Below are 14,884 nucleotides of genomic sequence, written 5' to 3'. Positions count from 1 at the left end.
AGAGAGAGTTGTCTACTTTGCTCTATCAAATTACCTCATGTCAAGGATTAGAGGAGGATGGCCCAGAGGGATGATGGGGAAAGGAGAAAGAATGTGAATACATGACAAATACAACAAGCAGAATCTTACAAAAAAAAAAAAACACATATTTGGCCCTCCGTCTGATTATGATAATCAACTAGCAGTCTTATCATCAGAGCACTTTGTGCAACTGCAGCGGTGAGTTTAACAACGCTCTGAGCAACAGCATAAAGCAGGAGTTTAACAACACTCAGCAATGTGTGTAACAGCATTCAGCTGTCGCCATTTGGCACACAGATCTGGACAGGATTGCACATGTTTACGTTTTTATGGCATAGTTCAGTCACACAGCTTTACAAAATATGTACCAGCGCAGTTTAGGTAAGCATGTTTAATCACGTCCTATTCAATCAAATGTATTAAGTATGGTCAAATATAGATGTAAAATATGATCACAGCAGTTTTTCTAGAAGTGGTGTCTGCTCATATGCACAATTTTATACAACAAGAGAAATTGATGAGGTGAAAAAAAAAATCAAAAAGTTTGTTTTTATTCTCAATGCCTCACATGTTAACTGGCATGTCTCATCTGTCCAGGGTCTGTAGTGCTGCTAAAAAGTGATAACACTGAAGTGCACTGAACATGCATACATGAATATTTCCAGACTATGTTTGGTTCATACTGTATACAGATGTGTGTCAGCGTTCACAATTCCGAATATCAGCAAATTAGTTTGTTCTCCATTGGCCATTGTTTTTCATTTGTGCGTCGATACTGTCAAAAATATGGAAATGTTCCTCTAGTTTCATAGTTTAACCACAGCCCTGATTTGTTAAAAGGATCATTATGTTTTTTTATTATAATTATTATTTCATTATGTTCTTCAGCCAGATTTTAAGGAGGATTTATGTTCAGATGTTACAATGTTAGTTGAAAAATGAATTACTATTTAAAAAAAAAAAAAACACTGTTTTTAGCTTTGTGTTTGATGTCAACATGTTACTTACATAAAAGTACTAGCTAGCTAAGAGAAATGCAGAAAATGTTTGGCCCGGCCAAGTTTTAATTTGGATAAGGGAATAATTGAATAGCCTTGTTATATATGCTGATATTGTATATGTTGTACATGACCTATAGCAGTATGCTTCATTAAAATACTAAATATTTCTGACAAAGCAGCATGTATAATCAATTGTGTTGTTCTGGCATTAGTTTCGGTTACCGCACTCGTGTCGCTCTCCATGAGCATTATTTTTTCCACAAACTCCCTCTTTATAAGCCATTTCCTCTGGCTCCAAGTGCCAGGTAAAGTGGGTGGCAAGGAAAGTTATTCAGATAAGAGATGCCTTGTCTTATTGGGGATATTTAACTGGACTTCTGCTTTTTCTGGTCTATTCATACCGAATGCCTCAATTTTATTTTACTTGCTACAGATTTTGAATGTAATTCAGATTTAAGCTGCATATTCAACTGCGCTCTGATCCATGTTTGTATAATAGAGCATTCTTTTTATAATGATCAAGTCGAGTCTTTTTGCACCTCATTTGCACCACATCATTACTGATGCTGCTCCCTAGATACAAGTTGTTATGCGAAAGGGTCCATTGCAGCGACCATAGCTAAATCTCAGCTCGTTAAACTTTGCTCAGCTCGACTTTTGCTCTATTTTGCATTTTGTGTTTGCTGTAATTTTACAGTAGGCCCTATGTGCATTTTATTATCCATTGTCACTCATCTCATATGTACAATGCAGCCTTCCTTCATTAAGTCAGGCAGGCATTCAGATCTTTTAGGTGCTTCGATCATCCTTCAGCAGCATGTCCGTCATCTAACTGTCTGTGCCTAGAATGCATCAACAACAAGGCTATAGGCTTTCTAATACACAACCTAAGGTTTTTAGATCTGGAATTTATACTTATTTTTGATGCATTTACATGACCCCACTTTGTCAGAAATATCCTTGGACATTTATGGTAGACTAAATGCGTGTGGGTAGATGAAATGTATTGTGGACTAAATGTGTGTTGCTCTACTAATACTGACTTTTTGTTTTTGGTTCCATGTCCTGAGGAGTTTTCAAACATATGCATGCCGTGATTATACTTATCCCAAAGGAGAGAAGCCAGAGGTCTGGATCCTGGTTTCTGCCCTTCTCCGGTGTTTGCCAGTCCTGATATCTGAGTTTACGACTTCATGCATGCTCACTCTGTCGCTTCGGTGCAGCAACAACCGCAGCAACTGCAGTTACAACACCTTCAAGCTCTTGGTCAATATTCTTCTGTTGCATATTAAAAATGTTATGTCATCCCAGAATTAAGGACATTTAGTCATTCAAGCAGTAGATCTGGCTGAGGCTTGGCTATCCTCCCTTAGGATATAAGTTGTTTGATGGATCTGTTTTAATTCTGTCTGGAAAGTTTGTGGACATTGACTTGGCTCTAATTAACACATTTGAATAAGCAAATAAAGTTCTTTAACATTACTTTAATTGGACTCTGAGAAACACTGAACTCTGAGAATTCTGGACCTAGAAATTCTGGACTCTGAGACACTCTGGTCTTAAAACTCTGGGCTCTGCAGAGTGGTGACCCTTCAAAAGCAGATTGGATAGCTCTAAACTAAATGCTTTTCTATAGTATGCCAATATTTATATTTAAACTCCAGTTTTTAACTGCCTAGCTCTTTGCTGCAAGGGTGTATGCTTCCGCAGTCGGATTTATCTTATCAGTGCTCTTTAGCTACTATACATGCTTGTTGCCTACATATACGGCTGCCATGTACTGCTCAGGTTGTATGCCTTCCCAGTTAGATCTCAATTACTCAAAGGCCACACGTACCACTATAATATTCAAGGTTTTGTGCTTAGTTAAATTGGGGATACAGCATTAATCAAATTGGGTTTACAGATGCATAGATATCTGCTCTTTAAGTGTCAATTACAGTATCTCATTTAGGTCTGGTCGCATCATGACACAATCATATATATTTGGTTACATGCTTTGCCACTGCAATAGTAGACATGTCCGTCCCTTCCTTTTGCATATAACTACTCAAATTTTGAATAGCAGTTTATGTTGCTTAGAGGGCCAATGTGAGGCTCAATGTTTAGTCCAAGTGATCAGGAACACAGTCTCGGCTCGTTTGGATGTGTAAGCTTATTCAAGAATGACATGCTTATGCCCAACCATAAGTTCAATGTAAATGTATTATCAAAACATCACCATTTCAATGCCAAGTTAATTATCTGCATTACGACTGATCAGCCCTACAGAGTAATAAGACATGCTGCTTTGTTTTATCTGTTCAGGTAATGGCAACATGTTGTTGCCGTAAGCTCCTATCCTGCCAGGTTTTGGTGACATGCTGATGCCGTAAGCTCATATCTGGCCGAGTCTGGCGATATGCTCTTGCCGTAAGCTCCTATCCAGCCATGTTTTGGCAACATACTGTTACCGTAACTCTTGTCAGGCCGGATCTTGGAGACACACTGTTGCCATTAGCTCCTATCCAGCCGGATTTTTGGCGATATACTGTTGCCCTAAGCTCCTGTCCAGCTGGTTTTTTGGCTACACGCTTGTTGCTTCAAAGTTGTTTGAGCTCCGCTCGTTTTCCCCAGAAGGTTTTCTTCAGCGTTTGTAAATATGAATTTGGAATCGCATTACTTTGATATCTCAACATTCAGCATTCAGTATTCACAGCCATGGATTCAATACGGCATCACTTGAGATGCAACACTCTCACTTAAGATACTACATTCCCTGCGCTGTCCATGCATGGGTGGAGAGTTTGCCCAATACAGAATGATACCGTCAACACCAACAGACTGCTTTAATTTTCTATAAGTGAATAAAAGTATTCATTCGAGTATTCAAGTCAAGTATCCATTTGACGAAAGTGGTCCTGAATGAACAATGCCTTTAAGAGTCAACATGAAATCTACTCTGACACTGTGTATTTACTTAATAAATGTTCCTGGCCTTACTGCACATAATTCATTAGTGCATGTTATTGCAAATAAAAAAAACATAAATAAATAAAATAAAAAAGGTTTTCTTTGTATCATAATCATTTGACAAAATTGAATAACTTGCTCTGCCTCTGAAATAACTTTCCTTTTTGGCTGAAACCACAAATCCCACTTTTTCAGCCCCTCCCTATTGGTACATTATAGGCCCAGTTTTCTAATCAATGATCAATGATCTTATCCAATGATCTTATCCAAATGGATAAAATACTGTCCTGCCCTATATTTTGTCCACTCAAAATATGTCTAATTACAGGAGCAAAATGGGTTGCAAATGGTGTTTCATAAGAAGTGAAGAATGTGTTGAATATTACCTCCGGTATTGAAACAGCATAGGGCTGGTTGTGAAATGTTGGGGCATTGTCATTTACATCTCCAATCTGTATGTTCACCGTATCCTTGACAACCTAAAAGTGAAATTAAATGAATTCAAAAGATGGGAAAAACGTTTCTGAGATTTTTCAACATTCTACTATTTTAATATTGAATAGCATTGATGAAACTTTATTATTATTATTATTATTATTATTATTTTATTATTATTATTATTATTATTATTATTTTATTTTTATTTTTTTGCATGGCTATACTTTGAGGATAAAACTGTTCAAAGAAGTTAAATATTGTATTTAATATACTGTATTATATTTATATATTTCATATTTTTCAGATAAATCTGACAAAACCTCACTTGGAATCCCTGGGAATTTCCTCAAAGCTAAAAATGATTCATATATTTATTTAAGATTTTTAAATCTAAAAATGCAAAATGTTTTATTTTAGGAGTATGCTTAGGGTTAGTAGTACTTCAAAGTATAAAAGCAAAGTTTAACTTTAAATGTCTGAAAGTTTAAAAGACATTTGACAGTTAAAAGTAAAAAGTTGGAAGGTTTTATGGGCCTAACAAACATACAGACAGATAGAAAAACAGAGGAATAGACAGACAGACAGACAGATAAACAGACAGACAGATACAAATGCAATGTACTTACTCCTTGACTGTCACTGACAGAGAATTCCACCTGCATCTCTGACTTGGTCTGAACAGACAAAAACACAAACAAACAAACAAGCAGCCACATCATCTCAATAATGTCAGCTTCCGGTGGTGCAGTCATTCATTCTTTCATCCTTTAATGATAATTCTACGCACCTCCCTGTCAAGAGGCTGTCTCAGCCACACCACCCCGGTCGTCTCCTGCACAGCGAAGTAGCGCATGGACTCTTCCCCGACCACACCAAAAATCAATGGCTCTCCATCTGGATCAACTGCCTGTAGCTGAGTAATAGATGTACCTGTATACACACACACACACACATAGAGAGACAAAGAATGACATGTTAGACAATATTATATTACATAAAATAAACCATGGTTTTCTCTCATTCCCTGTCTTTAAAAGTCTCAATATCACAGCAGTCTGCTACAACATAACATCAATTAGCCACTCTAAGCTCTTTATACATCATACACACAGACTCTGTGTGTGTATGTGTTCAGTAACAGGTGTGTGTTTATGAAGACACCTGGCGTGGGGGTCCCTGACTCATTCCAGCTTTAGTTCTGGTGACAGTGCCAGACATTTAATGCTGCAAATCCTACGTTAATGAGAAAGACCAACAAAGAGATCAGCTAGAATCCCTTCTACAGTCATATCACACATACACATTATTTCATATGCATACAAAAGCACTCACATTCATATATAGTAGAGGTGGCACCAAACAGTTTAGTTTTCTGACAAATTCATGCTTTGGGCTTGTCATCTAGTTGTGGATCATGTGATATCTGTTGCGTGTGTTTGACAGTATATGGCGACAGGAGGAGGAAAATTGTACCCAAACTGCATCCCAGTGTATTTGTAAGTCTTTATGTTTAGCCCTAATCGGACTGGACTAGTTTTCCCCGAGAAGGTTATGTAAATTGTATTTCATACACATACATTGAGATTGTAATCCTGTACAAATCAAACACATGCGTTTTTCTTGCACAACCTCGGTAAAAATTACTTTGTTGGTAATTTCAGTATATTATGTTTAAGGTATATTTGTTAATACCGCAACTAAAGCAAAATTTCTTGCTGCACTGCCGGATGCACCTTTATTATGGATGTAGACCTTTTTGCAAACTTTTTGTGTATAATAACAGTTGGCAGTTCAAGTCCTGCTGGCAACCTATCCAATGTAAAAAGAGAATTAAACCAAAAAGGAAAGCCATTGTTGTCGCAGTGTCAGCAACGATCCTCACCTGTAATACATTCCTTACCTGAATAATTTACATGATGTTAGATTTATTTATCACACAATTCTCTGGAATACATTCAGTGATATGCAATTTCTGGATATAAAGATCCCAGTAATCCGGGTATATCGAGACATATTTATCCCTTTATCCCTCTACAAGTAAGCTAATAAAGTAATTTTAATTCAAGTTAATATTTCATGTCCATTTATTTATTTAATTGGCAAGTAGCCTTGTAATAAGCAAGATGAGCAGTCAGACAGTCATTTTCTCAATATAAACACCAACAGAACTAGAGGTTGAATTCAGCTATTTCTGGAGACTCCGTGGTCTCCTCCTCCTCACATGATAATGTGATTTCAACTCATATACATTTAATTATTAACTAGGTAAGTATCCATGAAATAAGCAAAAGAATGTACAGTCAGTAGGCTATTAGGTCAAAATAAACTCCTTTAGGTGATCCACTGACTTACTGTCAGGGTTTATTTAGTCTTATTACACAGCTCTCTGGAATACTTGATTCTGATTGGCCAATGGCGCCATCTAGTGGTCTAATATTTCTCAGTAACAACCGCACTTCAACGTATCAGACAGCTCATCTGGGTATTGGGAGCCAACTTTCCTGCACCTTGGATCAGTGTGGATCACTTACTTACTCTACAAGTAAGCTAATAAAAAAATTCAACTCATATCAATGCTTCATGTCCATTTATTTATTTATAATTTGGCAAGTAGTCTTGTAATAAGCAGCATATTGGGCAGTCAGACATTCATTAATTACAAAATAAACACCCACAGAACTCCAACGCAAACCGGAGGTGGATTCAGCTTTTCAGTGATTTATTACTTCTCACATAATTACATAATTTCAATGCAAATCAATAATTTATGTTCATGTATTTATTTATTTGCTTAGTAATAATAAGCAGTGTAATAAGCAGGATAATGTACAGTCAGCCGGTTGTTATCGCAAAATACAAGACCTGTCCCGATCACCCTGTCAGAGTTTATTTTGCAATAATAACTGGCTGACTGTCCATTATCCCTTACATAATTAATAATATACAATCCTTGAGTCTAGATTATTTCAATAAGTTTTGTTATCCAGAACTTAACTACAGAGATCCCAATCCTGAATCAGTACATACAGATATCCCCCTTATTTATAACTCAAAAGTCAATAAGAAAAGTAAACCAGCAATGCTTTGGTATGGTAACATGTAACAATATAGGCTATTATGTGAATATGAAAAAGTGACACCGGAGCATTTTGCATTCACAAAGCCTGTTATAAGCACGGTGGTCTTCTAAGGTGCTCTGAGTTTGTTTAAACTGCTCTGAGACTAACTGACCCCTAAAACTAACCAGGTGCCATCCAGAGGCAAACTATAATATAACTACCAGTTTTCAGGTCTATTCTACATTTACATTTATGCATTTGACAGACGCTTTTATCCAAAGCAACTTACAGTGCCCTTATTACAGGGACAATCCCCCTGGAGCAACCTTGAGTTAAGTGCCTTGCTCAAGGACACAATGGTGGTGGCTGCGGGGATTGAACCAACAACCTTCTGCTTACCAGTTCTGTGCTTTAGTCCACTACGCCAACACCACTCACTAGCCTAAAAATAGAAGCAGCATAAATCTGACAGTGGAAAAATGCAAGTGTTTCTCAACATCAGACTGCTGATCCTGCACATAACATGATGAATTATTTACATAAGATAAACATTTACTAGCCAACCAGTCGATTAGTAAAAATTAGTAGTCGTGCAAACTCTGCGATTCATTAACAAAAACATCAACAATACGGGGTGCGTCACTACACAATAGGCAAACAGAAGCACAAATAGAAGCACCTCTGTCATATCAAGACAAATCCAGCAACCACAAAGGTCAGCAACTTAAACCAAACTCGCACACACTCACACACCCACATTTTTATTAATACACAATATTGTGTGAAAGAGAGGTGAAAACACCACTAATTAATGGAAAGATTTATGAACTGCCTTCTCTGTTTATAATGAGATTTATGCAAATTATGCTGCTTTCAGTCTGAGTAATAATTTGGTTGAAGACAGTGCAAATAATGCATTTTACGTTACACTCAATAATAAAGACTTTCACCTTTCTTTCTAGTCCTCTCTCTCTCTCTCTCTCTCTCTCTCTCTCTCTCTCTCTCTCTCTCTCTCTCTCTCTCCTCTCTCTGGATGGATGGATTCATCCTGTGTGGTCAGGAGAGTCAATGTTGGGTAACAAATGATTGTTGGGGATTGTGGTTTGCATTGAGGGGGAGAGTAAAATTGAGGGTGGATGTCTCATTGACCGTTTGTGAACGCTCTACATAGGCAGCAATGTCATTAAAGGTATATTACGGGTTCAAGCTTGTATCAACAGCATATGTGGTATAATGCTGATTACCACAAAAATTAATTTTGACTCATCCCTCCTTTTCTTTAAAAAAGCAAAAATCAAGGTTACAGTGAGGCACTTACAATGGAAGTGAATGGGGCCACTTTTTGGAGAGTTTAAAAGCAGAAATGTGGAGTTTATAATTTTATAAAAGCACTTTAATTCTACTGTTAAAACTCTTATTTGAGTCTGTATGTCTTATTTGAGCTGTTAAGTTGTTTTAGGGCTTGTTGACATTACATCGTCATGGCTACAAAGTTGTAAAATTGTCTAACTTAAAATAATTGTATCACTCTAAAATCATGTTAATACAGATATTGTTTTAAGTTTAAGTTTTTTGGCTATACTTTTGTATTCTAATGTTCAAAAATTGGCCCCCACTGTAAGTGCCTCACTGCCACCCAGATTGTTGCTTTTTTTGGAGAAAAGGAGGGGCAAGTCATAAGAAATTTTTTGGTAATCAATATTATGCCAAAAATGCTGTCGATTGAGCTTAACTTGTATTGAACCCAGAATATTCCTTTAAGGCTGCATCTCCACTTGTACATTTTCATTTGAAAATGCATTACATTTGCTACTTCTCTACTTATCATCCACACTAGAATGTCATTTTCATCCACCGAAAACAGTGTTTAAAAAATGCTCTGAAATAGCCACTGTCACGATTCACTGTTGTCTGCCCTGTGTTTTGCCCTGTCATCTGTTCCCCCTGGACTACACTACCCATAATCCCCTGCCCTGATCACTTCCAGCTGCTCCATATTGTTCTCACCTGTGTGTCATTTACCTCGTTTATCCCTGTATATATATTGCCCTGATGTCTATGTAACCTGGGTCAGTTGTTGTAGATGTATATGTGTTTTGACCGCCTGTTTATTGACCAGTTCCAGTCATTGATGTTTCCTTTGTTCCTCTGTTTTCCCCTCATTGATGTTTTCTTTGTTCCTGTGTTTACCCTGTTATTTTGTACTTTATTTATTTATTATTGAAGTTTTATTATCATGACCTCCTTCCTACATTACAGACACAGGGGACTCAACTCACAGTTGACATTAGCATGTTGCTAAGCAAACAACAAGATGCACTAATATGCACAAAATGCATAGCACATTGACTATATCAATCCTTTTCAGTTTTCTTCATGTGCCATTATGGGATAAATTTGATACTGCCTTAAAATTAAAATGCTGTAGGTATTAGAAAGCAAAATAATTATTCAGAACTTCTTTCACATTGAGAACATGCCTACTGTATGATGCTTAAAATGACGACTTCATATGTAGCTCACTAGGTTTTGGAACAGGGTGAATATTTGTTTGGGAGTGTGCATGTGTTTATATGTGAGTGTAAATGTGTGTGTCAGTGACACTCTTGCTCTCTCTGGCCTGGGCTGATAAATGATGCTATTTAGGCCTCAGTGAGGCCAGTATTATGCTTATGACTGATACACTGCACATTAACACACCCCACAGCCGTGAAGAAGTGACAAGAGCAATGTGCCTCTGGGCTCATCTATCTCTTTCTCTCTCTGTCACAGGCCCGGCTCATTGAGTGCGGAGAATGTTTTATTTCACAAAATGTAACTCATGTTGATGGCACAACACTGGTCAAACCACACAAACAGGACAAACAAATTTGAATAAGTCTGCCACACTGGATGACACTGGAACTTACTTAAATGGAAACGCAATACTGTACAATTTAGCTCTGTTCCAAAACAAAGTGAGCTGCCTAGGTAGGCAGCAATTTAAGACATCATACTGTAATTGCACTCCCGACGCAAAGGCTGTTTCAAAAGATAGACATCTTAGTATGCAGCTTCCATGTTTTGTATGTAGGGCCCTATGATTTCCATAACGCAGAATACGCAGACTGAATCAGTCATAAAAGCAAAATTAACTATAAAACACCAAATGTCATGGAATTTGACCTATTTGGGATAAAATGAATGTAAAATAAAGTGATATGTTATAGTGTGATTATTAAACCACAAAAGACTGAGATTTAAATAAATATACTGTATAGTCTGCATGTGCTGCGTGCTTCAAAGTGATTGTGTAAAGCCGGCTGCTCATACACTGACAACACCTCATCATGAACATAATGCACTCGCTCTGTGTGTGTATTAGATGACAGAGATCAGAGTGCTCATTTACTTTGAAGTGTGCAGCACATGCAGATTTTATATTTATTTAATTAAATCGCAGCATTTTGCAGTTAAATAAGCACATTAGGCCAAATAGCAAACTGCTCATCTGGATGTATGAAGTTGTTGTCAAACACATTCAAACTGAAAGGGCTTCTATTGGTTTTCTGCAAAAAGAAATGCTCAATATACTGTATCTAGATGTGTGTGATCAAAGAAATTGCAAAAGAAATACAATACTATTGTATGGTAAAATGTAATATTCAATATAATAACAATAATAATAATAGCAATAACAGTATAATGATAATAATATGCACTATGAAGCATTATAGTGTAGAAGCCATATGTATATGAACATACAAAGAAGCACTATGAATTTTAATGCTTATTAGCATGATGCTAACGTCAAATGAGTCTCTTGTGCAAAGTGCTATTTGAATGTTGAGTGATGAACTCACAAAACAGAGCACTGTGTATTTTAGACAACATTGTCAATTAAAAAATCTCATTTCGAGATACCAAGAACTAATATATTTGTTGTGCTAAATGGAGGTCTTTGACCGTTGCACTGCATCTCACTGTTTTCTCAGCATGTCAAACTGCAAACGCATCTCGAGACACTATTAGTCCCACTGCGTCTTTTTTATTTGCATGAGGAAGCGTTCGGTCTTCATGCCCCCTTAGAATGTAGTGAGGCAACTCACTATTGAACAGAGCTTGTATGTATACTGGTGGCTAGTATGTGTGAGTGCATGTGTGGGTGAAAGAGAGAAAGAAAAACAGACAGCCAAAAAGAGAATAAGAGAAAGATGGAGTGAGCATGAGATGTGATTGTGTAGAGATGCTGGCAGTCAAGTGTTTTATGTAGCTTCTGGTGTGTTGAAGCGGAGGCCACTGGGGCTAGTAAATCAGCTCAGAGAGGGCATCCATCCCTGGTTAGATCAATAGATTTTCAGCCCCTGAGACAACACAAACGCTCCTCTGGGGGCCCACAGGGGCCTGGGGTCACCTCACCACACCATCATTACACCCCCAACTTTACTACTATCATCTCAACAGTAATGTTTTACCGCAATACAGAGATGTACATACCCACACACATTTGCAAACAAAAGAACACACGCACACAGTTCAGTGAGATTGTACATGTCAGAAAATTCACAAATGAGATAATTTAACGGCGGTGACATTTAATGGAGAGCAAATTGAGAGCAAATTCTCCTGCTTGTCAGATGTTTTTCCTGAGAGAAAGACCCTAGGAATCTCTTATGTGTCTCTAGAGTTTAAGAAGTGATTTTAATAAGATCACAAACTGTGCTCAGATTGGCCATGATACCAAAGTCTGCAGTCAAAAGACTGACATTTCAATGAATTTGATGTCTTATCAAATTCAGAAGACAAAAATGATTAAAGCTATGAAAACCACATTCATTCTATATCACTTGTAGCATATGTGAACAATTATCTCAATTGTGTCTATTTTCACAATAACCTCATATTATATGTGCCTCCCCCAGAGTTTAAGAAGATATCGCAATAATGTCTCAAACTGTGCTCAGATCTGTTGAGATACCAACGAATGTATTCAAAAGTCTGTTACTATTAGGGATGTGCAAAACAGCCAATTTTCATAGTCGACTAATCAGTCAGTTGTTTAGGATAATAATGTATAATTAGGCTCTGTAATATTCTCGTGACCCCGATCAGACATGTTTTAGAGGGATATACGAACTTTCAGCGCAGCACTTCAACATAGTAACTATCAGATATTCAACAAAAATATAGGCTAAATAACAATTACATATTACTGCACAAAACTATCAAAGTAAGAGAAGTAGGCCAAGAAATAAGAAAGGCTCCAATTCAGAGCTGCACAAAACCTCTTATGCGATTCCTGAACGCAGAATGATGGGAGTCTCAGGGCAATCCTCAATGCGCATTCAAAAATGCAGAACTGCAAGATAATGATGGGGGTACACATATAGTTCACAACATCAAGCAGTTTAAACCTTTATTACTGCAACTATTTATTTTAGCAGTGTCAGATAGAACCAGCAAAATACTTTAATCTCTCCAAAGCACCTCACAAATACGGGAACATTACTCAAAGCAAAGGATTTAACGTCTGACAGTGATCGTCTTGAAATGGACTGTTGATGTGGCATTTTAATGGCTGAAACAACGGCAGTGCATAAATGGACTAAACTTAAAGGATTAATGAGATAAACCTTCATGCAGAAGGTTTTACAGTGCTGACTATTATTCAGTTTTCAGCACAGCGAGCTATAATCATGAAAAATGCTCTCCCAGAAGTTGAGTCTTTCATTAAAACCACCACCACTAAAAATAATAATGTTAGTAGTCGACCTCACTAATCGACTAGTCAGTTGTTGGACAACCATCATGGCACATCCCTAGTTACTGTTGATCTAATTGAAATTTTAGGAGAAACGTCTAAGACAAAGTTGATACAAAAATGAAACATCACTGAGAACTCCATTAAGTCTCCTGAGCTCTGAAAGAGCAACTTCTGTTCTGAGCTATTTAATGTTGCTCTGAGTACACTCAGATCTCTTCAACAGAAGCTTTACTCATGAAATATTAGTAACACATTTCATCAAACACACTTCTGTGACGTCACAATGAAAACCAATGACGATACATCACTACACTGGGAAAACAATTTCTTCACTATTATATTATTTTATCGCACAGCATGATTAATAGTAACACATGACATAAGCATTAATTAGCATAGCATTGTATCTCACAATCCACTATCATACAGTAACATGTACATTCACACAGATATCATCAGTCTAAGCAGTATCCAAAAAGGTGCCTCGCACACTGGCGATGAAGCGCACGTCTTCCGCGACTGCGACTCTGAAACATGTTTCACAGCCTCAAATTCATTACCCATTGTGTTAATGGCGGGTGTTTCATTAATAGGGTTGAACTGTAAATCAAAGAGGCTGTTAATTGGCTTTGTGTCATCATCTCCGTCTAAAGCTGTTCTTCATCGGTGTGCCCGTAATGCCTGAGTTTCCTCTCCACTAATGAGCACAGCTACTGAAGCACAGGGGCCCTAATTTGTTTATAGGCTATTGAAAAAGGTTAGTCCCCCCTAGAGCATGAGTTATGGTACCCTCCCTAATGTGTTCAGGGATGAGTTAAATACCATGAGTGGAGTTTGCAGGGGAAAAAATGTATATGTAGCATGAATGATTGATTTGACTAGAGTTTGTTTCAGGCGTGATCTGTGCAAATCTGATTCTGTTCATGTTTTGTGTGAGCACATTTCCATGCATAATTCGACTGTAATCCAGGGTTTATCCCTTTTGATAGACCCCTGAGGAGTCAACATAATGTAATCTGACCAAACCCCCTCAGTGACGCTGTGTCCCGAGTATAAATTACTTTAAATGTCAGTGTAGGGCCCAATCTGTACTCACACTCCCCACCTTATCAGTTTCTCTCTCTCTCTCTCTCTCTCTCTCTCTCTCTCTCTCTCTCTCTCACACACACACACACACACACACACACACACACACACAAACACTTTCTACTCTGTCTTTCTGTCTACTGGATACTTAGGCAACTCCTTTTTGACTAGTGATTGAACAAGTGAGTAATTTGAATGCTCTACATATTGTATGCAGCAACTGAGTTTGCCACACAGATAATGCTGCAAAGTACTTAAAGACCCAGTGAAATCAAAATTAAAGTTTTGCTGCTTTCAGTCCATATCTATTAGCTTTAAGGCCATCTATGTACTAGTGTCCTTCTAAACGCTGACATTTAGATTTTAAGCATTTAAAATCTGCAGTCTCTCTTCCGGTTGGGATGACCCAGAAAAATGTGTGACTCAAAATGTACTGCATTAATTTTGACCAATCATATGCTTTCTAAAATGAGAATGTCCCCACCTCCTCAATCTGATCAGCATGTCTGGCTGTGTTCTAACTGATCATGACTTCGCAGGGCACTTCGAAGGGTGCACAATCCATGCTGTAGTGTCGTTCCAAA

At 37.6% G+C, this 14,884-nt stretch overlaps 1 protein-coding gene across 1 annotated transcript in view; it reads right to left on the bottom strand.

Moving 5' to 3' along the window:
• The window catches only part of LOC127413678 (cadherin-23-like), a 315,190-nt gene that overhangs the window by 239,720 nt on the left and 60,586 nt on the right, over positions 1-14,884 (bottom strand). Inside the window, exons 3-5 of the mRNA XM_051650995.1 lie at positions 5,200-5,342; positions 5,039-5,086; positions 4,361-4,453 (exon numbers count right to left, since the gene is read on the bottom strand). Of these exons, the coding sequence (XP_051506955.1) occupies positions 4,361-4,453; positions 5,039-5,086; positions 5,200-5,342 (284 nt within the window). The remainder of the gene's footprint in view (positions 1-4,360; positions 4,454-5,038; positions 5,087-5,199; positions 5,343-14,884) is intronic.

The sequence above is a fragment of the Myxocyprinus asiaticus genome, chromosome 23 (genome assembly GCF_019703515.2).
Source record: "Myxocyprinus asiaticus isolate MX2 ecotype Aquarium Trade chromosome 23, UBuf_Myxa_2, whole genome shotgun sequence".
Classification (NCBI taxonomy): domain Eukaryota; kingdom Metazoa; phylum Chordata; class Actinopteri; order Cypriniformes; family Catostomidae; genus Myxocyprinus; species Myxocyprinus asiaticus.
Note: the sequence above shows the minus strand (reverse complement) of the source record. Positions and strands in the feature narration are given on the sequence as shown.